At 39.8% G+C, this 26,368-nt stretch overlaps 1 protein-coding gene, 1 long non-coding RNA gene and 1 pseudogene across 3 annotated transcripts; all 3 read left to right on the top strand.

Moving 5' to 3' along the window:
* The first annotated feature begins 239 nt into the window (after window positions 1-239).
* On the top strand, window positions 240-25,955 carry LOC118729301 (IKBKB interacting protein). 2 transcript variants are annotated; one of them, XM_036456736.2, is made up of 3 exons: window positions 240-557; window positions 11,056-11,173; window positions 25,039-25,955. In XM_036456736.2, the coding sequence occupies exons 1-3, from the start codon at window positions 382-384 to the stop codon at window positions 25,792-25,794; spliced, it is 1,050 nt and encodes a 349-aa protein (XP_036312629.1). In that variant the 5' UTR covers window positions 240-381; the 3' UTR covers window positions 25,795-25,955. The 2 variants fall into 2 exon arrangements, with proteins under 2 accessions (XP_036312629.1, XP_036312628.1); XM_036456735.2 differs by lacking the exon at window positions 25,039-25,955 and adding an exon at window positions 14,859-16,771.
* LOC118729303 lies at window positions 17,040-18,772 on the top strand. The gene is made up of 2 exons (XR_004991189.2): window positions 17,040-18,097; window positions 18,159-18,772. It is a non-coding gene; the product is annotated as an uncharacterized LOC118729303 (long non-coding RNA).
* Window positions 21,699-22,898, top strand: LOC118729302 (annotated as a pseudogene).
* Window positions 25,956-26,368: the final 413 nt, after the last annotated feature.

The raw sequence follows: 26,368 nt of genomic DNA on the forward strand, positions 1-26,368 counted from the left end.
GGGAGGACCCAGGCGGCGGCGCGCTGGACCTGGCGCGCACTGCCTCACCCCGCCCCGCCGTCCCCGCGGCCCGCCAGCGCCCGGAATCTACGATTTCCTGGGGTTGGCAGCATTGAATGCTGAGGAAGCCGGCAGTGGGGTCGCCGCCTGACTCAGCTGGAGGAACTAGCATTGAATACTGAGGAAGCCGCGAAGCAGCGAGGATGGCCGGGAGAGGGCGGGGCCTGGCTCGTGGGCGGGGCCTGGCTCGCGGGCGGGGCCCAGTCTGGGAGGGGGCGCGGTCACCGCCGTGGCTTCCCGCGGAGGCTGAGGCGGCCACGTCCCGCTCCCTGTGTGTGTAGGGCCGCCCCCCGGAGTTAGCTGTCCTCGGGGCCTCCAGACATGTCCGAGGTGAAGAGCCGGAAGAAGTCGGGGCCCAAGGGCGCGCCCGCGGACCCCGGGAAGCGGAGCGAGGGCGGGAAGAGCGCCGAGGCGCGGGCCGGTGGAAGCGGGGGCTGGGCGGACCCCCGGACCGGCGTGAGCCTGCTGTCGCTGGGCGTGAGCCTGGGCCTGGCCTGGTAAGTGGACGCGAGTCCCACGGGCCCCGAGTCCGGCCTCCAGGGGGATCCCGCCCTGGCCCCACCCGGCTGGGCATCCTCACGTCTCTAAACACATCTCCAAAACCCCCAGTTTTGCGGCTTCCGTTCCTCTGCCTCGACCTCAACCAAGGGACAGCCCAACTTCTTTCTTTCGCTTTTTCCCTATAACTGACTCATTTTAAACTTTGCACTAGGATCCTGTCCCGATCGCTCCACTGCAGTGGAGGGGAAAGTTTGGAACGAGTCAGCCATTTCTTAAGAGAGAACAGATCCGGCCAAACTTTTATTCAGTGCCTGCTACACTTTAGGAGCTTTACTGTTTTTTTATAAACACGTTATTCCATCCATTCCGCTATGTATTTGTCTGGGACAGATTTGCCCCGCCCTATTATAAATGCCTAACGGCCACGTTTGCAATCCTTCAAGAATTCATATGATCTCAAAGCAACAAACGTTCATGATTATGTCTAAGTTTGGAAGATTTCTCATCTTCTGATCAGTGTGCGTGCGTTATGAATTTAAAGTCTATTCCTAAGCTGCAGATCGAGTTTTGGTACTGGAAAGCTACAAAAGTATGTAGCACTGGTGACAAGACACACTTTACATTAGACTTTCCCTCCATTTTTCATTGATTTTAAAGGTATTTTGAAGTTAGCTATTCATCTTCAAAAGTAATCAAATTCTAGAAGGGGGCCTGGACATCCTGTAGTCTAGAACATTTTTCATGCTATTAAGTTTTGAATTGTACTTTAGTGGTGACTCATCCTAAGTCAAACTTAATAAAAGATTTTCACAGTAATGTGAAATGTTGATTATTAAATGTTCCCTTGATATATTATCATTTTACTAATGTTATTTTTATGGAATATTTTTTTGATCAAGGAATAAATGTACTGAATTTACTGTTTTGAAAACTGCTCTTATATCTTAAAATGCATGGCCTTCGTTAGGTAAGTTAAACCCTTTTTGTATTGGGAAGGTTATTCAATAATAGAATTTAGTTAGCTCAAAGATATATGTTGTTTTTCTCTGGAACCTGATACAACTGGATTTACTTACTGGATTTATTTATCTGAAGATACATGTTCATGGAAGCTAAATTATATCACAAATTGTTCACTTTTTCAAAAATTTAGTTCATGTTCCAGGGGAATAACACTAATAATAATCTGTTGGCATAAGAAATGTCCAAAACTAGAGAATTTTTATTAATAGTTTATTTGAGCCAGAACTGGTGACAATTGCTGGGAAGCAAGATCTAAAATGCCCCAGAGAGTAACAGTTTTGCAGGTGTTTTTTTTTTTTTTATGCCTTTGAAATTAAGGAGAGAATTTAAGGAAGAATATATAAATGTGGGGAAAAGCAAGCTGGGGATTTGATTACAGGATAGTTAACAAGATTGATTCTCTTGAGGGAGATTATTATAATTTATTTCAAATGTGTGCTAACAATGGACAGGGCTTGCTTAAGGCAAAGGCAAACCTTTACTAAAAAAGTTATATTCCTGGGATGTGACTACCCGCCATGACCTGCCCAGTTAGGAATATATGATCAAATTACCCTGTGAGATTACTTTCCACAGAATTAATTTGTTAGTGCCTACATTAAAGACCCAAAGAAATTACATTCAGTAGGAAGGTTTTGAACTGTCTTTGCAAAATGATAAAACAGTATCTAAAGCTTTTTTCTTAAATAGGCAGATTTTATGATAGTTATTAAAATAGTTGACTGTTGCCGAAGCCGGTTTGGCTCAGTGGTAGAGTGTCGGTCTGCAGACTGAAAGGTCCCAGGTTCGATTCCATTCGAGGGCATGTACATTGGTTGCGGGAACATCCCCAGTAGGGGGTATGCAAGAGGCAGCTGATCGATGATTCTCTCTCATCAATGTTTCTAACTCTCTATCCCTCTCTCTTCCTTTCTCTAAAAAAACAATAAAATATATTTTTTAAAATAAATAAAATAAAATAAAATAGTTGACTGTTAATTACTCTTGTGAAATCTCTTGCCACAAGAGTTGGAAGTAGAAATACTGCAGTCACTGTTTATAGCAAATATTTATTCATGGTAATTTCAGGAATAAAAAATTATTCTGGCAAGATATTTGTAAGTATTTTCCAAATAAACATTTGGCATCGCAAAATACTAGACTTACAACAAAGCCTTGAGATTTTTTAACTCTAGAATACATGCTTTAGCATCTACTGGTCAGTTTGTCAGCTGTTTAATGCTTATTGTACTGACACTGTCCTGATGGTTAAAATGCAACACTGAATATGAATGTCTGTCAATACAGTTGATCCATCCTCTTACACTGAGATTACATTGAGAGGGAAAGTTTAAACCCCTACTGCTTTAAGAGGATTTCAAGACTTCTCTACTTCAGTGTATTCAGGCCTTTAGGCTTGGAATTCTTGTTTAGAAAGTAAATAGATAAAGTGTAACAGATAAAGTCCTGGCTTGTCAGTTTAACAATATGTTAGAGATAACAGTTACTCAAAACAAGATGGCTTTGAGTGTTAGCTTCATACTGTTTGTAAACTCTTAAGAAAGTTTTTAAAGAGCCGAAACCGGTTTGGCTCAGTGGTAGAGTGTCGGTCTGCGGACTGAAAGATCCCAGGTTCGATTCCAATCAGGGGCATGTACTTTGGTTGCAGGCACATCCGCGGTAGGGGGTGTGCAAGAGGCAGCTGGTCGATGTTTCTCTCTCATGGATATTTCTAGCTCTGTATCCCTCTCCCTTCCTCTTTGTAAAAAATCAATAAAATATATTTTTTTTAAAAAAGTTTTTGAAGAAATTCTGCTTTCAAAAAGTTTAAAAGTTGTGTATGTAGTTACTAAATAAGACATAAATGATACTTTACAAGCTTATTATGTAAATTAAAAACCAGAGGTTCCCGCTGAAACTGGTTTGGCTCAGTGGATAGAGCTTAGGCCTGGGTACTGAGGGGTCCCAGGTTCGATTCCCGTCAGGGGCGTGTGCCTTGGTTGCAGGCGCGTCCCCAGTGGGGGATGTGCCCCCAATGGGGGGTGTGCCCCCATGGGGGATGTGCAGGAGGCAGCTAATGAATGTTTCTCTCTCATCGATGTTTCTGACTCTATCCCTCTCTGTAAAAAATCAATAAAATATTTTTTAATAAAAATAAAAACCAGAAGTTCCAGTGTAAAAAAAAAAAAAGTGTTCTTGGAAGTTTCAACAGATTTCTAAATTTTCTTTATAAAATTTTTAAACACATTTGTGATAATTATGTATAAGAAGTCAAAAGCTCTTTAAACAACCAGCTAACTCTGTTGTGTTTTTTTGTTGTTGTTTTTTGTCTATCATCTAACACACTATAAGTCATATACAGCAAAATCATGGCTAACACCATTTTTCAGCTTTTTGTTGTTAGTGAAGTTTTATCTAAAAGATAGTTTGGTGGCCAAAACCGGTTTGGCTCAGTGGATAGAGCATCGGCTTGCAGACTGAAAGGTCCCGGGTTCGATTCCGGTCAAGGGCATGTGCCTTGATTGTGGGTACATCCCCAGTGGGGGATGTGCAGGAGGCAGCTGATTGATGACTCTCTCATCGATGTTTCTAGCTCTTATCCCTCTTTCTTCCTCTCTGTAAAAAATCAATAAAATATTTAAAAATAAATAAATAAATAAATAAATAAATAAATAAATAAATAAAAGATAGTTTATTCTTGCCCCGTTGGTCTGGCTGAATGGTTGAGCATCGACCTATGAACCTGGAGGTCAGGGTTTGATTCTTGGTCAGGGCACATGCATGGGTTGTGGGCTTGATCCCCAGTGTGGGCATGCAAGAGGCAGCCAATCAATGATTCTTATCATTGGTGTTTCTATCTCCTTCTCCCTTCCTCTCTGAAATCAATAAAAAAAAATTTTTAATGGAATATAATCAATATTTTTCTGACCATTCAGTATTAAGCTAAAAATGAATAGGACTAAGGGGATACTGGCCCTAGCATTAGCCCTGAAACTTCATTTCTTGCTGAAGGTCCATAATAACAGCCGCCTTTGGTTATTTGCCTCTTTCTCATTACATTGAAACAGCCAGGGAAATTCCTATAATATATTAGTCCTCAATCAGCTGTCTGCCACCATCAAAGTCTTAAAGGTGCTGTGCAGAGGCAATACAACATGGAAATGCAGTATAATACGAAAGGGCCCTGGATCTGTATGAAGTCCCAATGGATTATGGAGTCAGAAAGGTTCCTTTTGTAAACCCTACTACGGTAGCCAATTAACCTGGGTCCTTTTCTCCCATATCTCTAAGCCTCCAAGACCTTTTATATATATATATATATAAATATGTTTTTATTGATTTTAGAAGAAGGAAGAGAAATAGAAACATGAATGAGAAAGAAATATCAACATTGATTGGCTGCCTCCTGCAGGCCTACCTCCTCCCCCCCCCCCCCCCCCCCCCCCCCCCCACCCGCTCCCCCCCCCCCGGAGTGAGCCTGCAACCCAGGAATGTGCCCTGATCAGGAATCGAACCAGCAGCATCCTGGTACATGGGTCGATGTTCAACCACTGAGCCACACTAGCTGGACTTCAAGACCTTTACCTATGTGATAAGGAGAAGAGGCCCAAAACAGAATAAGAGCTATTCTCTTTCCTGTTTGAGGTCTCATCCAATTCATTGCATCCTTCATTTGCCATAAACCCTACCCTGGTTTCAAAGGGAGACAAGCCTGGGGTTTCTATCACCCACTCTAGGCTTCTCAGAAGGATGGCAAAACAGCTACACAATGCAGTCCAAAAAAAAAGGCAAGGGGTACGAGAGAACAGCTAAGATGTTACACTCTAGGCACTGTCTAGGACAGTGGTCAGCAAACCAGCTCGCAAGCTGCAGTTTGCCACTCTGTTGAGTAATGAGTTTGCCAACCACTGGTCTAGGAGCTTTGTAAATAAGAACCTATTTAATCTGTACAGTCCCATGAACTCAGTAGTAGTATCCCCTCTTGACAGATGAGGAAACTAGCCAAGATAACTACAGTAGCTTGCCCAGAGAGGTTACATAGCTAGTAAATGGCAGAGCCAAAGTTGCCCAACTCCACACTCACCCAGTATTATTAAGAGGCAAGGGCCCTAACCGATTCGACTCAGTGGATAGAGTGTTGGCCTGCAGACTGAAGGATCCCAGGTTCGTTTCCAGTCAAGGGCATGTACCTTGGTTGTGAGCACATTCCCTTCTGGCTGATCAGTGTTTCTCTCTATCCCTCTCTCTTCCTCTCTGTAAAAAAAGTCAACAAAATGTATTTTTAAATAAATAAATAGTGAAGGCCCTAGAGATAGAAATCTATACTCCAGAGCTACTTATAGTTCTTTTTTTCTTTATCTTCAATTACAAGCTGTAGCCCTAATCAGACCCTAATTGTTTATCTCATCTAAACTAGAAAAGATGGGTGTAAAAAGGCTTTGAACTGCTCCTGTTAAAAAGCCTGTTTTAAAAATTAGTTTTTCAGAATTAAAGTCACCTTCTCTAAGCATACAGTTTTGACTTCTAAAAAGTCATCATCTTATGTTCAAGAGTTAATATTTATAAAGCACTTGGAATAGTATCTGGCAAATACTCCAGCAAACAAACCACTTTTCATTTTCTCATTACTAACCATAAGTCAACTTTATGCTTGCACTACTCGTATGTAGCAATGATGAATCTTACCTCTTTTTTTTATTTTGATGAGCAGCTAACCATGAAAAAAAAGAAAAGAAAAAGAAAACCTACAAATTGTCATCAGAAATTATATTTCCACTAGCATGGCAGTTTTCTTCAAGCTTTTGCTTAATATTGAAGAGAAGTGCAGAGATAAACATTTAAAAATATTTAATAAAATGGAAAATCCTAATGTATTATTATAGTGGATCAACTTTCACAAAAAGTCCTTTTTATCGTACTGAGTTTATTCTGAATAAACACACTGATGTACAGCATAAACCTATGAGGCAACACTGGAGTGATGAATGATAAAACTAGTCCTTGAAATTAGATGTATTTCTTTAGAATGGTCTCTATCCTTGGTCTGCTGGTCCCAGATAAGCCTATATTCTGAAAAGAACCTCTTAAAAGCCAAGAATGAAACAACCAATCAAAAAAGAATTAAGTCTACATATCCATCTTTAAAAAATTAGAATAATGGCGTTTTCTAATAACCAGAAGTTTTGTTTAAAAGTTCATGTTAGGCTGAGACCGGTTTGGCTCAGTGGATAGAGCGTCAGCCTGTGGACTGAAGGGTCCCGGGTTCGATTCCGGTCAAGGGCATGTACCTTGGTTGCGGGCACATCCCCAGTAGGGGGTGTGCAAGAGGCAGCTGATCGATGATTCTCTCTCATCGATGTTTCTAACTCTCTATCCCTCTCTCTTCCTTTCTGTAAAAAATTAATAAAATATATTTTTAAAAGTTCATGTTAGCATATTCAGTGTTATAGAATGTATGGGAGCCATCACTAAAATAAATTCATTTCAGCCCTAACTGGTTTGGCTTAGTGGATAGAGCATCAGCTTGTGGACTCAAGGGTCCCAGGTTCGATTCTGGTCAAGAACATCTACCTTGATTGTAGTCACATCCCCATTAAGGGGTGTGCAGGAGGCAGCTGATCAATGTTTCTCATCAATGTTTCTAAACTCACCCTCTTCCTTTCTCTCTGTAAAAAATCAATAAAATACATTTTAAATAAATAAATAAATGTATTTCATCTGACATTGTAAACATTTGTTTAAAAAGTCTGGGAGAGCTGAAGGTGTGGCATAGATAAACACCTGAACTTGCTGCCTCGCACAACCATATCAAAACTACAACTAAAAGACAAAACAGATGTCATCCAGAACCATGGATAAGGCTGGCTGAGTGGAAGTTATACAAATAGAAGGATAGAGAAAAGCACACTGAGACTGGGAGAGGTACAGAGGTACAGAAGTGCAGAAGTACAGAGGCACATGTGAAAAGAGCTGGCAACTGGGTACGCTGTTGTGTTTTTCAATCAGGAGGGAGTTACAAGCTCCCAACTGCTCTGAACTCCAGTTCCGGGTGAGACTCTGGGGACCCAGACTCATATGGGGAGAAACTGAACTGTCTGGCATCGGGCTGGAACACGAGGGTGGCGTTCTCTCAGGGGTGCTCACAATGATCATTGTTCCTGCGCAGTGCTGCGGGACACAGAGACCCAGGGACCTCTTAGGGGCAGGGCTGACAGCCATTGCTGTTTGCTCCCCCATAGTGATTCCCTGAGACCCCTGCCCCACCCAATTTACAACCCAACCCAAGCTGTATGCAGAGGCTTTTACATATGAATGGCCTGGCCTTTTGTAACCTAAAACCTAACAAACTGCAGCTGGATCAGAGAGCTTCCAAAAGAAGGCCCAAGGCTTGACAGCAGCTTGCATCTATTCACAGCTGGGCCTCATCTGGGCACCTCCAAACCCCAAACAAAGAGGAAAAGTCTGTAGATCTCTCTGTAGCTCCTGCTGAGTGGCCTCAGGCAGTGGCTGACTTTTCACCTCCTTGGAGATCCAAGAGCCAATGTACCCAGTGGTCATAGTGAGACCATCCAGATTACAACTCCTCATATACATAAGAGACACACTCAAGGCAGACTCAGTGAGCACCAAAACCCCACTGAAGCAAATTCTTCCCCATAAAGGTATCTCCAGCACAGAAGTTCTCCCATTATAGACACAACTGGTCCTCACAGCCAATTGGCCTGGATATCAATTCTTCCCAGTGATACCAAAAGCAATTGAGGCTTAACTACAACAAGACTGTGCACACAGCCCACAAAAAGGTGCACCTAGAGTGTCCACCTCAGGTAATTAGGAAGGCTGAGCCACTGGGCCCTATAGGACACCTAGCACACAAAGCCACTCTATCAACAAAGCGGAAACAAAAAAAAACAGGTCACAAATGACAGAAATTGAGGAAAGCAAACTGGATATAGACTTCAAAACCACAGTTATAAGGTTACTCAAGAATCTTCTAGAAATCTCCGAGAAATTTAGTGAAACCCTCAAGGATATGAAAAAAGAAATTAGAAATTAAGCATACACTGACTGAAACAAAGAATAATATACACAGATCCAACAGCAAATTAGAGGATCCCAAGAATCAAGTCAAAGATTTGAAATATACAGAAGCAAAAAACCAGCCAACCAGAGAAGAAAAAATAACCCAGAAATATGAAGATAGTATAAGGAGCCTCTGGGACAACTTCAAACATACCAACACTTCACAGCTGGGCCTCATCTGAGCACCTCCAGCATCCAAATTATGGTGGTGCCAGAAGAAGAGAGCGAGGAAGATATTGAAAACCTATTTGAAAAAATGACATAAAACTTACCCTACTTGGTGAAAGAAATAGACTTACAAGTCTAGGAAGCACACAAAAGAAATTCAAAGAGGACCACACCAAAACACATCATAATTAAAATTCCAAGGGCAAAAAACAAAAAGAGAATATTAGAAGCAGCAAGGGGAAAACAGTTACCTACAAGAGAGTATCCGTATGACTGTCAGCTGATTTCTCAACAGAAACTATGCAGGCCAGAAGGAAGTGGCAAGAAATATTCAAAGTGATGAATATCAAGAACCTACAACCAAGATTACTCTACCCAGCAAAGCTATCATTTAGAATTGAAGGTCAGATAAAGAGCTTCACAGATAAGAAAAAGCTAAAGGATTTTATTACCACTAAACCAGTATTATATGAAATGCTGAAGGATATTCTTTAAGAAAAGGAGGAAGAAGAAAAAGGTAAAGATAAAAATTATGAACAACAAAGTAACAGCAAATACATTATCTATCAACAAGTTAATCTAAAAATCAAGTGAATAAAAAATCTGATGAACAGAATAAACTGGTGAATATAATAGAATCGGGCATAGAAAAGGAGTGAACTAACAATTATCCGGGGGAAAAGGGGTGTGAGGGTGTGGGAAGAGACTGGACAAAAATATTACACCTACGGATAAGGACAGTGGGGGGTCGGATAAGGGCAGAGGGTGGGGTGGGAACCAGGTGGAGGGGAGCTATGGGGGGGAAGAGAGGAACAACTGTAATAATCTGAACAATAAAGATTTATTTTGTTAAAAAAAGAATTTAATATGATAGAATAACGATTGAAAAATGGCTGGCTGTGTCATGCTGTTGTTCTTTTTTTCTTTTTATTGTTGACAGCATTACAGATGGCCCATTTTCTTTTTTTTGACCCCCCTCCCAACCCTTCACTGCTTTTTGATGCCTCAAACACACAAAGAGCCAAAACAGGTTTGGTTCAGTGGTAGAGCGTCGGTCTGCGGACTGAAAGGTCCCAGGTTCGATTCCGGTCAGGGGCATGTACGTTGGTTGCGGGCACATCCCCGGTAGGGGGTGTGCTAGAGGCAGCTGGTCGATGTTCCTCTCTCATCGACGTTTCTAGCTCTCTATCTCTCTCCCCTCCTCTCTATAAAAAATCAATAAAATATATTTATTTTAAAAATACACACACACACAAAGAATTTCAACTGCTGCTCTTTCAGATCCCAAAGAATTGAGTCATGGTAGATGGACCAGAATGGTGCTAGATTTGAAGCATGTCTTTTGTGCTTGCTCATTTCAAGTTATAAAAACACAACAGTCCATTTATAGTTTTTAAGACTGGGATAACTTTTTCATGCTTCTGCCCTGTACTATCTGCCAGATGGGAAAACACTCTAATTTTAGATCATCCAAAGTACATCAATATGACATGTATTTCTTTTTTTTATTATTAAAAAATATATTTTATTGATTTTGTACAGAGAGGAAGGGAGAGAGATAGAGAGTTAGAAACATTGATGAGAGAGAGTCATCAATCAGCTGCCTCTTGCACATCCCCTACTGGGGATATGCCCACAACCAAGGTACATGCCCTTGACCGGAATTGAACCCGGGACCCTTCAGTCCCCAAGCCGATGCTCTATCCATTGAGCCAAACCGGTTTCAGCTGTATTTCTTCTTATAAATAATTATATATGTGTTTGTGTTCTATTGTCACTTTAACAGTGACTCCTATGTTCCTCCTTTTTGAATCCGGTTATTTTGCAACTTCTAATCACCATCATGTCCTCTTTCTTCCACTCCACTGCTTGCTTTTTTTTTCTCTTCTACATTTTAATTTTAAAATGCTTTTTTTAAACCTAGGCAAAATAGTTGAGAGCACTTTTTTTTTCTAAATTTCTTATTTCTTCCTTCAAATATTCTGCGTACATCTATTATAACTGTCACACCGTCTTGCTCACTGAGCCAGCTGTGAACTTGAAGACGGGCAGTTTCACTCATCTTTGCATGAGTAGGACCATTAAACCACTACCTACCTAAATGTTTATTGAAATAAACTAATAATAGCTGCCACAACCCATACCAGAATTTATCATCCTTACCAGAAGTGGGTATAAAATACTCCTTTAAAATTCAGACTTAAACAGGTGAGATAGTGATGTGTCTTTTTTCTTTTCCAGGTTTGTATTTCAACAATCGGAAAAATTTACAAATGTGGAAAACCAATACCAGTTACTGAAAATAGAAAACAAAGAATTCCAAGGGCTGCAAAGTAAAATCAGTTTAATTTCAGAAAAGGTAATTATTAATTGGCTTATTTGGGAAGATTTTTTCCATTTTCCTTTCTCCTATCATCATTCTACCCCAGTTCATAAATTCTTTTTTCCTGCCTTTTAAACAATGCTATTTTAACTCTCACAGGTCTCCCTACCTCTTTACATTCTCCCTTCAATCCAATTTAGACTTAAATTACATTTTGAAAGATAAATAATTTTTTATAATACAACTACTGTTATTGTTTGAGAAGACTAACATGCTCATATTGAGGTGGCCTCAGTTTTCTATTTAAATATCAAGTGTATATACTTGATATTTTTATATAAAATTAGAATTGGAAAAGCATTTGTTGGGCAGTTTCATCGGTGTTTTATTCTTTACTTTCTGACTGGTAAACATATATATATGTGCATATAAGATTGATTAACCTAAAAAATAAATATTGATTGTGTAGCCAAATGAAAATTGAAATCCAGGTCTTTGTTGTGTTTCTTCAAGCTGCAGATGCAGATGCATTATTTCTGTGATTCTTAGAATGTGCAACAGATTTTAAAAATGTTAACTACTACACTTCTCAGGAGAGGGTTTGCTGTAATCAATGAGGCATCTGTGGGCCTTGCCTGGCTACTGGGGACCAAGGTATCATTGGTAAACATACCTTGTTTGTTCATTTCTTATGTGCTAAATCTTTACTTAAGTCATAAGGTAGACAGAACTTGTGCCTGTCACCAGGGTGAGCAAGAATGTTATAAAAATAAACAGAAATAAAAATAGAGGTCTAAGTTCCTGCAGTTTCATGCACAAAATGGGCATATATTCCCTCAGAAGGTAAAAGCCATGGATGAAAATCATACATTCCATTGAATATGTTAGGGGATCAAATGTGAGCTTTGGGGCCTCTGGGAAGAAGATGCAAGAATTGGTATTTTGATGTAGAACACAAGTTAGAATCTGGTTATAATTATTGGAGGCTCCTTTCATCAGGGGGAAGATGATAGGGAAAAAATGGCAGGAAACAGAAACTGAATGTGCTTACAAACTATGGAAAGCAAATTTTGAAGAAAGATTTCTTTTTTAAATGAAAAATTTTGGTAGCAAATAAAATGCTTTTTTTAAAATATATTTTTTAAAATATATTTTATTGATTTTATACAGAGGAAAGAGACTAGGTGAGATAGCCCCAATCAAAATATATTGTCAGCCCATAAATTATAGCTAGTTGTGGTATACTAGTCACTATATATGTGTTTGCAGATTAAATCTTGAGACCTTGTTATCCTTTTGAACTTTTTTTTTTTAATATATTTTTTATTGATTTTGTACAGAGAGGAAGGGAGAGAGATAGAGAGTTAGAAACATCGATGAGAGAGAGTCATCTATCAGCTGCCTCTTGCACACCCCCTACTGGGGATCTGCCCGCAACCAAGGTACATGCCCTTGACCGGAATCGAACCCGGGACCCTTCAGTCCCCAAGCCGACGCTCTATCCATTGAGCCAAACTGGTCCCAGCTATCCTTTTGAACTTTTGAGTACTCGAGATATACGCCTCTGATGAATAGTCCGGGTAGGTTAATTGCTGCTAACAAGACAACTAAACCTAGCAGTATTACCAATGTACAAGTATTTCTCAAAATTGGCTTTTAAGATAATTTGTAAACAAGGTTTCGAAGTGGTCCTATTATATTACTCAGTGGGGTTGCACATTGTTCCCCGCTGTCACCTGGAACTGCTTCGGGTATGATGGGGGTGGGCCCAGAAGGTTTATGGCCATTCTTCTTTCTTTTTCTGTAAGTAAATTTTTATTGATTTCAGAGAGGAAGAGAGAGACAGAAGCATCAATGATGACAGAGAATCATCCATCAGCTGCCTCCTGCACGCCTTCCACTGAGTATCGAGCCCGCAACCCGGGCATGTGCCCTGAATGGGAATCAAATTGTGACCTCTTGGTTCATAGGTCCACGCTCAGCCCTGAGCCGTGCCAGCTGGGCACCAATCTTCTTCCTAATTATCAGCAAACATGTTCTTTATACCTCAAGATACAGGGACTACAAAAATGTACAAGGTGTACATTATTGCCTAAGGAATTTAGAAGCTGTCCTATCTTTACTGTCTCATTCATCAGTCCGATTTCCAAATCACTTCCTAAGCCTTTCTTCATTGAGATCCAGACTTCTAACCTCTCCTTAAGCATCCATTCTCCTGTGCTAATTCTGTCATAATACAAATCATAATCTATTGTGATTTTGTTGTTGTTAATTGACTCCTTTACTGATTTTTAGGCTAATCACAGTGTCTTGTATCTCTATATCCCTATATCTCTATATAATAATGGAACAGAGGACACTCAATAAATCTTATTGGAACTCTAGAATATATGTCATAAACGATCCAAAACTCTCTCTCCCCTGCCAGGAACTATACTATATCTATAATTTTATGTCCAGTGTCTGGCACAGAGTGAACACTCAAAAATTCTTGAATAATATGTGCTGAGTGCCAAGTAGGTGGCAAATACATAATATAGTATGTGCTGCTGTACAGAGGTTCAGGCTGTCAGACGAGGGTTATGGGAGAATGCTGCACTGAAGAGCTGAGCTTTGGAGGAAGGACAGAACTCATAAGCAAAGAGGAGGGAAGACAAGCATAGAGAGAGGTTATAGAACTTGGGACTTGATCCTAGTAAACATCATATTGTACCAATATTTTAGGAAACATATTATACCGTGATATACATAGCAGTTTCTAAAAGCTTAATCTTACTGTAGTATGTAGGATGATTTAGAGAGGAAGTAATTAGAAGCATATACTAGATAATGCTTCTAGAATACTTTTCCTTGATCATCAAAGTCTCATTTGGGTGCCCCATGTAAGTGCTTCCACAGTTCTTCTCCGATCATAGCGTATATAGACTTGGCTTTCACACCAATTACACTAAGCTGCTTAAGGGCAGAACTGTGTCTTGAACAGTATTAAGTCTTCAATACAAGGCTGAAAACATTTGATAAATTAATATTCATTTCTAGTCCTTCCTGTGAAGGCTATCTTTGTGAGTGTAGACTAAGGCGTACAACCTGGTCTATCTATGTTCTGGACACATATGAGGACATGCCAGGAGCTTTACCATAATTTACAGATATTTAGGGCACTTTACTATTGACAAAGTTGCCTCACTAAACTGGTTTTTTTCTTCATTTTGCCTTTGTGCTATTTATAAGATCTGATTCTGGTACCTTCTCCACAGAAGTTGGTCAACTAATTTTTTTTTTTTTTCAGGCAGAAACTCTTCCAGAATCATTGGATTTAGAAAAGTGAACAAATTTTATAACTAACTTAGAATTTCTTAAAAAATCCAAATAACCATGGAAATAACAAAGTTGTTTTCCATTGGAGTAAAAAAAAGAAAAAGTGCTATACTTCAGGCTCCCTTTAACATTATCTTTCATTTAAATATTCCTTCATAAAAATGTGCGAATATTTAGGATTGTAAGTTCAGGTATATTTCTCTGCCATAGTGCTAATCTATTAAATTCAAATACATTAAAGCAACGTTAAATTAATAAATGTTTTTGCCAGTATGGCTCTGATCTACTTGGTATTTTAGACATCTTTAGAATTTGAAATTGGCACATTGAACTGTTAAAGTATGTTTCCCTAATATAAAAGTTATTAAGTAGCCTTGGGAATTGTTTTGTGTTATAAATGCAGCTTGAGTCAACTGAAAGTATCCTGCAAGAAGCTACATCATCCATGTCTTTGGTGACCCAGGTTGAGCAGGAAGTATCCAGCCTCCAGCATATCATGCATGACATTCAAATTAGTGAAGAGATGCTCGCTCAAAAGATGCAGAGCCTTAATGAGAAACTCCAAAATGTCACCAATTTCTGGGAGAGAAGCCTGGAAGAAATGAATGCTCAGACAGACACTTTCAAATCAGAATCAAAGCATATGCATTCGCAAGTGACTGTTCAGATTAACTCAGCTGAACAAGGCATCAAGTTGCTCACGGAAAGGCTGAAAGACCTGGAAGACAGCACACTCAGAAATATCAGAACAGTGAAAAGACAAGAAGAGGAGGATCTCCTGCGCGTCGAGGAGCAGCTGGGCTCTGATGCAAAAGCAGTTGAAAAGTTAGAAGAGGAACAGCATGCTCTCTTGGCCAGAGATGAAGACCTGACCAATAAGCTTTCCAACTACGAGCCCAAAGTTGAGGAATGCAAGACACATTTGCCAACCATTGAGAGTGCAGTTCGCTCTGTTCTCAGAGTCTCTCAGGATCTGATGGGGACAGAAAAGAAAATGGAAGATTTAACTCTCCAGATGTTTAATATGGAAGATGATATGCTGAAAGCAGTATCTGAGATCATGGAAATGCAGAAAACTCTGGAAGGACTTCAGTACGACAACAGCATATTAAAGATGCAAAATGAGCTGGATGTTCTGAAAGGAAAAGTCCATGACTTTATGGTATATTCAGGTGCAGGAGAAAAGGGAACTTTAAAAGAACATAATCTAGAAAATAAAGGAATTGATAGTGACCTTTAAATGCACTACATTTATTCTGATGAACCATATATTATACATCAATTTATTAGTTCCCTGCTTTTGTGTTATTTTGATATGTCTCACTTACCCTACATTATTGGAAAAGAAGTGAGATGTCCACAGAAATGTATTATCCAGACAATCAAAGCTTATCTCTAAGCAATACAACTTATTCCATTTTAATCATTTTAAATAGGAATCACTCTAAAATATATACATATATATCTCTACTTTTTAAAAAGCAATATCCTTCATATGTTTCATGTTCTTCTTATTAATGGTCATTATTATGAATTTCACCCATTGGACCCAAATATATTAATATCTCTAGTAGCTAATGAGGGGTGTTTACCTCCTCTAAGTGACCCCAGTTTGCTATTTTTCAAATCTTATGTCTTCTTCTTATATCTCTTCTGTCACCTGAAAAGGTGACCCACTGACCTGTTACTGTCAGGTGTGTCGGTGAAGTGCCAGCCTCAGCCAGGCCTTCATTTCCTCTGTAATTTACTACAGGCTAAGAGTCCAGACCACAGAGTTCATAGGAATTTTGTTTATTAAAAAAATAGCATGCCCAAGAGCAAGATTGGGGTACTTTGGTATGCATTAATATGCACTTTTTGAAAACTGTGGAGCCTTGGAAATGTTTTTACTTTTTGTTAAGGTTCTAAACTGTGTTATAGATACTTGTTAGAATCTTCAAATAAGAGTAACATACAGTGAGGCAAAAGTAGGTTTACAGTTGTGAGTAAGCAAAAATTTATTCTTGTATTATTATTTATTCATTATCATATTATTTTCCATACAAACAACTGTAAGCCTACTTTTGCCCCACCCATATCGTTGGGTTTTTGGGATTTTTTTGTTTTGTTTTGTTTTTTAAGTTTTTTTTTTCCTATGAATGCCGTATGTATGCTTTGAAGTATAGACTTTTGGGATATTTCGGTATAGCTGGGCTTTTTTTTTTTTTTTTATAAAGGTTCTGACTGTGTTACAGACTCCTGAGTTTGCTAGATACAAGATTTTTAGATAAATTATCTAGAACATACACCAATAAGTCTGTGACTGTTTTAAAGAGGGAAAAGCAGCAAAATGAGAAATGAGAGCCAGCCTGCCATCTCCTTAACTCTCCAGCCTCACCACTTTCCACTCCTTCCCTCTCTCCCTGCTCACACCTTTACACTGATTTTTCACCTAGAATGCTCCCTCCTCTCCTTTAGGATTTTTTTTTCTCTCTCTTTTTTTTAAGCAGCTATGGAAAGTATATATTATTGATTTCAGAGAGGAAGGGAGAGGGGGAGAGAGAAACATCAATGATACGAGGAAACCACCCATCAGTTGCCTCCCACACACCCCCTACAGGGTGAGGAGGATTGGCCACAACCCAGCATGTGCCCTTGACTGGAATCGAACCCGCAATTCTTCAGTCTGCAGGCCGACACTCTATCACTGAGCCACGCCGGCTAGGGCTTGAGGGTCTTTCTTAACCCTCCACTGCCCCTCCTGTATAAAACTGTAAACTTTCAACTCCCTGTCCCCCTAAGAAACTTTCTACAATATGTAACTTATTTTAACTATCATCCCCAATATGAGTTCTAGAAATGCAAGGGTTTATCTGTGTTGTTCACTGATACATTCCCAAGGACCAGAACAGCCCAAGTTACCTGACAAGAGTGCAGTAAATATTTGTGAATTAATGTTACTCACTTAAGAGATGTTTGCTGGGCAGCTGGCCCATGCTGAGTTTGTTAAAGCCAAGATAAGTAAGACACTGTACTGGCCTTGAATGCACCAGAAGGAGAACTGACCACGAACAAAAATGTGCACCACAGGACTGCAAACTAAGGCCACGGGCAGACATGCCAAATGATCCGAGGACAAGGCCTTTGCTTCCCCTTTCTGGGGACCGGTTCAGCTTCCCACCGACTTGCAGCTCTCCAGGCATCCCCTCCACTCGCCTTCCCCAAGCCGGAGCAGTTACTTTCTTATCCAGACTGTGTGCAACCTTCGGCCTCTTCACACAGGCACAGGATTTGATGAAAGAAATTTAAAAGGTTCTGCTTGCCCAGATGGTATGGCTGAACCTATACACCAAGAAGTCACCCATCCATTCCCAGGTGGTCAGGGCACATGCCCGGGTTGTGTGCTCCATCCCCAGTTAGGGGACTTGCAGGAGGCAGCTGATCGATGTTTCTATCTCTCCCTTTTCTTTCCTCTCTCTAAATATCAATAAAACATTTTTTAAAAAAATAAATAAATAAAAGGCTCTGCTCTTCAGGCTCCACCCTCTCTCCCTTGCCTCAGGGCCACTCCCCACAGTGAGCCAAGTACACAAAAAATAAACATTTTTAAAAAGAGAGAGAAATGATGACAATTAGGGAAATTAAAAGTATGTCATTATTTTAGTTCTATGGAAAGTAATGTCACAGGCTGAAAAAAAAAAAAAAAAGTATGTCATTATTTTAGAGTCCCCAAACTAATTACCCAACCAGATTTGTTTCACATAGTGATTTATTTTACTCAAAATTACATAATAGGATCATAAGGAATAAGACAGGCATGCTAAGGTGATTAAGCAGAGACCTAGCCGTATTTTTCTAATAACTATAATCAGAAATGTGCAGGATTGGGGGAGCACAGGAGACTTTTATTGATAAACTGATACATTAAGAGTGTCCAAACTTGGTGTTGAAAACTAAGACAACTGTATATGGAGGCACTATTCTTATTGATTCTTGCCAATAACCAACTGTAGTCCCTTTTTGTAATGCAGTTTCAATGGAATTAAGCACAAACAACTTGAAAGCAGTCAGTTACAAAAGGTAGTTGTGGTCAGGTAGTTAGTTGTACTACGTAAATTTGCACATTTGGGGGGAAATCCCAAATAAGTTCTACTACGGTGGATAGCTGTGGGTCATAAAAGTGGAAGAGTCTTTCTATTAAAAGTCACAGCATTAATTTCTGAAATCTTAACATTAAATTCCTCGAGTTCAGAATGTCTAAGTTTTTGTCTGTGTGCACTGACAAAATTGTATTTGTTTGTTTTTATTTTCATACTAATAAAATAGATTATAAAGTTAGCTGGAATTTGTTCTTTCACTGTCCATCCTGTCAGAGAGATGTGATCTCTTGTATTCTTCATTTCTATTTACTTAATTTTTTGGCCTATCACCATATTTGACACACCATCATGATTTTTTAAAATATATTTTTGTTGATATCAGAGAAGAAGTGAGAGGGAGAGGGAGAGAAACATCAATGATGTGAGAGAATCATTGACTGGCTGCCTCCTGCACACCCCAGTGTCCTGATGGGGAATGAGACCATGACCTCCTGGTTCTTTTTTTTTTTTTTTTTTTTTTTTTTTTTTAATAAGTTTTTATTGTTCATATTATTACAAATGTTCCTTTCCCCCCACCCACCATTGCTCTCCTCCACCAGGTTCCCATCCCACCCTCTGCCCTTTCCCCTCTCCCCATTGTCCTCATCCATAGGTGCACAGTTTATGTTCAGTCTCTTCCCACGCCCCCCTCTCCCCTTTACCCCAAGAATCGTCAGTTCACTCCCCTTCCATACCTCTGATTCTATTATATTCAACAGTTAATATTGTTCATCAGATTTTTTTAATTTCCTTGGTTTTTAGATTCACTTGTTGATAGTTATGTATTTGTTGTTCATAATTTTTATCTTTGTTTACTTTCTCTTCTGAAAGAACCCCCTTCAGCAATTCATATAATTCTGGTTTGGTGGTGATGAACTCCTTTAGCTTTTTTTTATTAGTGAAGCTCTTTATCTGGCCTTCGATTCTGAGTGATAGCTTTGCTGGGTAGATTATTTTTGGCTGTAGGTTCTTGCTATTCATCACCTTGAATATTTCTTGCCATTCCCTTCTGGCCTGCATGGTTTCTGTTGAGAAGTCAGCTGACAATCGTATAGGTGCTCCTTTGTAGGTTACTACCTTCTTTGCTCTTGCTTCTTTTAATATTCTCTCTTTGTCTTTTGCTCTTGGAATTTTAATAATGATGTGTCTCGGTGTGGTCCTCTTTGGATTCCTTTTGTTTGGAGTTCTGTGCGCTTCCTGGACTTGTAAGTCTAATTCTTTCACCAGGTAGGGGAAGTTTTCTGTCACTATTTCTTTCAGTATGTTTTCCATATCTTGCTCTCTCTCATCTTCTGGGACCCCCATAATTCTGATGTTGGTTCGCTTGAAGTTGTCCCAGAGGTTTCTTACATTATCTTCAATTTTCTGGATTCTCTTGCCTTCTAGCTTCTGTGGAGGAGTGTCTTCTGGCTCTTTATGTTCCAAATCTTTGACTTGATTCTTGCGATCTTCCCTTCTGTTTTTAGGACTCAGTAAAATATTTTTTATTTCAGACAATGTATTCTTTATTTCTTGTTGATCCCTTATCATTTCTTGTTGACTCCTTATTAATTCTAGTTGATCTCTTTTCATATCCTCGTAGCCCTTATCCATCTTTTCTAAGAAATTCTTGAAAAAACTTATAAGCGTAGATTTGAACTCTATATCCAGACGCTTTTTGTCCTCCATTTCTTTCGTTTGTGATCTATTTTGTTGTCGCATTTCGCAGTTACAGATGGGACGGGGTTTCAGGGTGGAGCCTGCAGCTTTGGCTTCTGTCAGCCCCGCCCTATGCGGGTCCTTCAGTGCTCGCTGCTGCCAGCGCCTCTGAGAGAAAGGTGCCCTCGATTTTCGCCTGCTGCCAAACAGTCTATGCTCTCCCACAATGAGCCCGGTATTGGGGTTCAGTTCAGTTGGAAATGGAGTTGGAGGTGGCGTTCAGAGCAGTCTGGAGCCCCAGTCTCCTTCCCGTCAGGGCAATCCCGCGGCACAGCAGACCGTCCCTTCTCTGCGCGCAATGTGCGCGCCTCCGGGACCTCCTTTCGCCTCTCCCCGGGGTTCCGCCTTACAGCCCGGCTCCCTATGGCTGAGCCTGAGTCCCCGGGGTCTGGCCCAGAACCGGGGTTCAGAGCAGTTGGGGGCCCAGCACAGTCGGAGCTTTTCTCTCCTTTCCGCTAGGGAACGCCCGCCAGGCACTCGGCCTCCCTCCTCTCCGGCTCCGTCCTCTCCGCGCGCCGCGTCTCTGTACCTTGGGCTTTTCCAGCTCCTCCGCGCCTCCTTCTGGTTTTCTCCTTGCTTCTCACTGTAGAATTTCCAGTCAGTCAACCTTCCTGTAGTTCTGGGCAATGTCCGTTTTATATTTTAGTTGTATTTTATTGAAATTGTTGTGTGCGGCTGCGGCTAGGTGTTCACCTGGGCGCAGCCATCTTGGATCCTCGACCTCCTGGTTCTTAGGTGAACACTAAACCGCTGAGCCACGTCAGCCAGGCACTCTGCATGTCTTTTTTTTTTTTTCTTCTTCTTCTTTTTTTAATTGAGTTTATTGGGGTAACATTGGCTAATAAATTATATGTTTTGTTGTTGTTAGTTTATTTTGTTCATTAGTTTCTCACCACAGCTTTGCTAACTATGACCCATTTTACAAATGAGGACATAGAAAATTAGCAAGATTGGGAACCTTGCAAACAAACTTTTGGGTCTGTCCAAAAGAATTTATTTTAGCCGAGACCGGTTTGGCTCAATGGATAGAGCGTCGGCTTAGGGACTGAGGGACCTGGGTCCGATTCCGATCAAGGGCATGTACCTTGGCTGCGGGCATATCCCGCAGTAGGGGGTGTGCAAGAGGCAGCTGATCAATGACTCTCTCTCATCGATGTTTCTAGCTCTATATCTCTCTCCCTTCCTCTCTGTACAAAATCAATAAAATATATTTTTTTTAAAGAATTTATTTTAAATAATTCAGAAAAACAATTAGTAGACAATTCCTACAGTGTATTGAGTTTATATTTTAGTAAATCTCAGTGGAAGTTCTTGATAAATTGCTTTTGTAAACTACCAAGTAAAGCAAAGAGGCTTACTATATAGTAAGAATAAACTTAGGCTCTCTCCGCCTCGCTCTGCCACTGCTCTCGCTCCCGGGTCAGACAGGCCAGAGCGAGAAGATGGCGAAGATGGACGATTATCTGTTCAAGCTGCTGCTGATCGGCGACTCGGGTGGGCAAGACCTGGCTCCTTTTCTGCTTTTCGGAGAACGCCTTTAACACCACCTTCATCTCCACCATCGGAATTGATTTTAAAATCAGAACGATAGAATTTGATGGAAAGAAAATTAAGCTTCAGATATGGGACACAGCAGGCCAGGAAAGATTTCGAACCATCACGACAGCATACTATAGAGGAGCCATGGGAATCATGCTGGTCTATGACATCACAAATGAAAAGTCCTTCGACAATATTAAAAATTGGATAAGAAACATTGAAGAGCATGCCTCTTTAGACGTGGAAAGAATAATCCTGGGTAACAAATGCTATATGAATGACAAAAGACAAGTGTCAAAAGAAAGAGGGGAGAAGTTAGCAATTGACTATGGGATTAAATTCTTGGAGACAAGTGCAAAATCCAGTACAAATGTAGAAGAGGCATTTTTTACACTTGCACGAGATATAATGATAAAACTCAACAGAAAAATGAACGACAGCAATTCATCGGGAGCAGGTGGACCAGTGAAAATAACAGAAAACCAATCAAAGAAGACCAGTTTCTTCCGATGTTCGCTACTTTGATGAACTTCTTTCTGAGAGACTGCAGCACACCCAGAGGATCCTTTCCTGCTTCTCTGAAAGCACAGGTCACCCAGCCTCAGAACCACAGCGCCAGGCTGCTGCTGAGAGCACCACTGAGCCCAGACCTCTGGACACAGAACACCTCGTGGATTCCAGCCACAGCCTAGCGAGATACAGGCTCCTTTTTTCAAACATGGAAGCAACGAGATGGAGACACATGCAAGACTTGTTTTTTTTCTTTGTTTTGTTGCCTTTTGCAGAAGCCGCTGTCTTTTCTTTTTCGCTTTGCACATCAGTGTTAGCCTTTCCCTGTTATAGCACAGTCTTAGATCTCACACGCACACTCTTGTCTCATCAGGTTCTAGACAAATGTGTGCTTTGGGGAGGTTTAAAACAAGAGTAGAACATTTAAAGCAGAGGTCAATATAGCTAAAGTTAAAGGACATTTGGCCTGATGTTCCTGTGGCCAGATGTTATTGCATTCATGGCATTTATTTAAGGGCTCTGATTTGTGATTTTCTTAAATAAGAATCATTCAATTCTGATAAAATTTATCTTAAAAATGTAAAAAAAAAAAAAAAAAAGAATAAACTTAGCTTTTTCTGAGGTGTCTTAATTATGTGCTATTAAGCAACATTTACAGAGAAGATACATTAATAAATGTTAACCTAGTAATGAAAATAAGCCATCTCTTTTCACCCTTGGGGATCTTCAGTTTCAGTGAATATACTTTATTGCAAAACTTCCCCCTTAAAAATAAAATGTGGTTTTGCAATTACTACTTGATTTCCTTCCCATTTGTGGCTGTCCCTTATTGCCACAGTTGCAATGACATTTTCACAATCTAACTTCTCTATCAAAAAAGGGAGGGGGGGAGGGGCACCTCCCCCACAAATAATTAATGAAGCATAAACCTGTTGAGGAAAAAAATTCTAAAATTTACAAACATATATGATGGGGCAATTGGATTGCTGCTTTGAATTAATTAACTGTTCTACTGGCCCATTTCAGCCTTCTATTTCTTTGCAACTACATAGCTGCTCCTTTGACTTCTTTTTTTTTAATTCTCACCTAAGGATATTTTTTCCATTGCTTTTCAGAGAAAGTGGAAGGGCAGCCTCAAAGGAGAAAGAGAATCATTGATGTGGGAGAGGTGCATCGACTGGTTGCCTCCTGCACACTCCACCGCCAACAACAACTTGAAATGTTGACAGGCACTCAAAATGTCCATCAGCTAATGTGACCAAGTTAAACCAAAACGACAGCTCAGAGATATCAGTATACAGTGGATGGTGGGGAAGGACAATGGCATTGAAACATACAAAAACTAAGAGCCACTTGTATTTGGAATCATGGAATTTTAGAACCGTGGAGATAGCTTTTGTTTATTTGTTGTTTTGTTTTTCACATGTATGTCTTCTCTACTAAACGAGTAAACTGAATTGAGGCCACAGTCTAAGCTGTACTCATCTTTATGTCTCTCACACCTGACATGCCTAATAATATATTATACTAGGAACTTAAGAATTAGTTAAATTGAATTATTTAAGATAGTTAGATACCCCAGAAAATTATTCATAAAAGTAATAGGATAATAAGTGTATTTAAAGTGGCCCTAACCAGTTTGGCTCGGTGGATAGAGAGTCAGCCTGAGGACTAAAAGGTCCCAGGTTCGATTCTGGTCAAAGGCATGTACCTTGGTTGCGGGCACATCCCCAGTAGGAAGTGTGCAAGAGACAGCTGATTGATGTTTCTCTCTCATCAATGTTTCTAACTCTCTATCCCTCTCCATTCCTCTCTGTAAAAAAACTACATATTTTTAAAAATAAAATAAAGTGTCTTGGACATCCATTCTGGACTTGTTATAACTACACACAACTTATGTCTCAGAAGTTATAGTGCTTGTTTGACCGCTACCCCTCCCCCAATTCTACCAGTGCTCATCTAGAAGGCTCTTCCCTTCTCCAGCAACTGAAAAATAAGTCACTATCCTTTAGCTCATTTTGTAACTGTACAGAGGATTGATAATACAAAAATAATAACTGAAGTGTCATTCTCAATAACAATTTCTATTTCCTTAATGTTTTCCTTCTTATTCATTAGTAATATACTTCATACATTTTTTACCAAATGCTTTCCAGAGGAGCAGTGAAATTATGGCTAAAACTAACATAAAATTTGCCAAAACCGGTTTGGCTCAGTGAATAGAGCTTCGGCCTGCGGACTGAAAGGTCCCAGGTTCGATTCCGGTCAAGGGCATGTACCTTGGTTGCGGGCACATCCCCAGTAGGGGATGTGCAGGAGGCAGCTGATCGATGATTCTCTCTCATCGATGTTTCTAACTATCCCTCTCTGTAAAAAAATCAATAAAATATGTTTAAAAAAAAAAAAAAACTAACAAAATTTAAGTTGAGCCCTGGCCTGTTTGGCTCAGTGGATAGATCATCAGGATTCGATTCCGGTCAAGGACAGGTACCTTGGTTGCAGGCTTCTCTTCTCTTCTTGTTGGGGCTCATGCAGGAGGCAACCAAACGATGTGTTTATCTCACATCGATGTTTCTCTCTGTCTTTCCCTCTCTCTTACACTCTCCCTAAAAATCAATGGGAAAATATCCTTGGGTGAGGATTAACAAAACTTAAGTTAAATTTTAACTGTTGAAATCTTAATCAACTTAGTTACTGTGGTATTGTATTTTCTTATAGTGTCAGAAGTCTGAAGCTATCATGGAACAATGGAAGTCTTTTCAAATAATTGCTCATCTAAAGCATCTACAGGAGGAGATTTATGAGTTGAAAACTTGGTCCAACAGGATAACTGAAAAACAGGGCATAGTGAACAACAATTTGACAACTCTTTCACAAGATGTTACAAAAGTAGACCAAAGTACAACTTCCATGGCAAAAGATGTTGGTCTCAAGATTACAACTATAAAGACAGATTTGCGCCGTATTTCAGGTTTAGTATCTGATACAACATCATTGACAGACTCTGTGCAAGAACTGGAAAGTAAAATAGAAAAAGCAGAAAAAAATACAGTAAAAGACATAGGTGATCTTCTTTCCAGCAGCATTGACCGAACATCAATGCTCCGAAAGACAGCATCTGAAAATTCACAGAGAATTAACTCGGTTAAGAAGATCCTTTTGGAGCTGAAGAGTGACTTCAACAAGCATACAGATAGGTTGTTAAGCTTAGAAAGTGACAGAGCTAAAGTTCTGAAGACAGTGACTTTTGCAAATGATCTAAAGCCTAAGGTGTATAATCTAAAGAAGGACTTTTCCCGTTTGGAACCATTGGTAAATGATTTAACACTACGCATTGGGAGACTTGTTGCTGACTTATTACAAAGAGAGAAGGAAATTGCTTTCTTACATGAAAAAATATCTAATTTAACAATAGTCCAAGCTGAGATTAAGGATATAAAAGATGAAATAACACACATTTCAGGTACGGATTAGCTTGAAATTATTTAGGTTAGATTGAAATAAGTTGGTTTTGAAATAGGACCTCTGTCATGTTATGAAGAGATTGACAAGTTAGAAATAATGAAATTCTGGAGTAAATACTATTTTGTACATGATTCAGTTTTGTACAGTAAAAATAAAATATTGAAAAGGGTTGATCACTTGATTTTTCAAAATAAGTATGCTAAAACATGCAGTTGAAACTTTCTTTTGCAAGAACCTTATGCATCCCCCTCACACACACAAACACACACACGTATACACACAGACAAGTGGGGAGAAGAAGGATCTGCCAGCCTAGCACTGGGAAACTAGATGGGGCAGGATCTGAATCCCCACTTATCCTCACTGACTGCCAAGTAGCATAGTCTGTTTGTTTGGGGTCCTAACTGGATCCTGCCATTAGAATCAGGGTTGTTACATTAATTATCCATTTAGAAGAAGAGATTGTTTTTAGTGGGGTTTTGTTATGTGTTTTTTTATTTATTTATTTTTTGTTGTTTTTTTTTAAACATGAAGAAATTATTTCTTTAACTTTTTAAAATATATTTTATTGATTTTTTTACAG

The sequence above is a fragment of the Pipistrellus kuhlii genome, unplaced genomic scaffold (genome assembly GCF_014108245.1).
Source record: "Pipistrellus kuhlii isolate mPipKuh1 unplaced genomic scaffold, mPipKuh1.p scaffold_m20_p_3, whole genome shotgun sequence".
NCBI lineage: Eukaryota > Metazoa > Chordata > Mammalia > Chiroptera > Vespertilionidae > Pipistrellus > Pipistrellus kuhlii.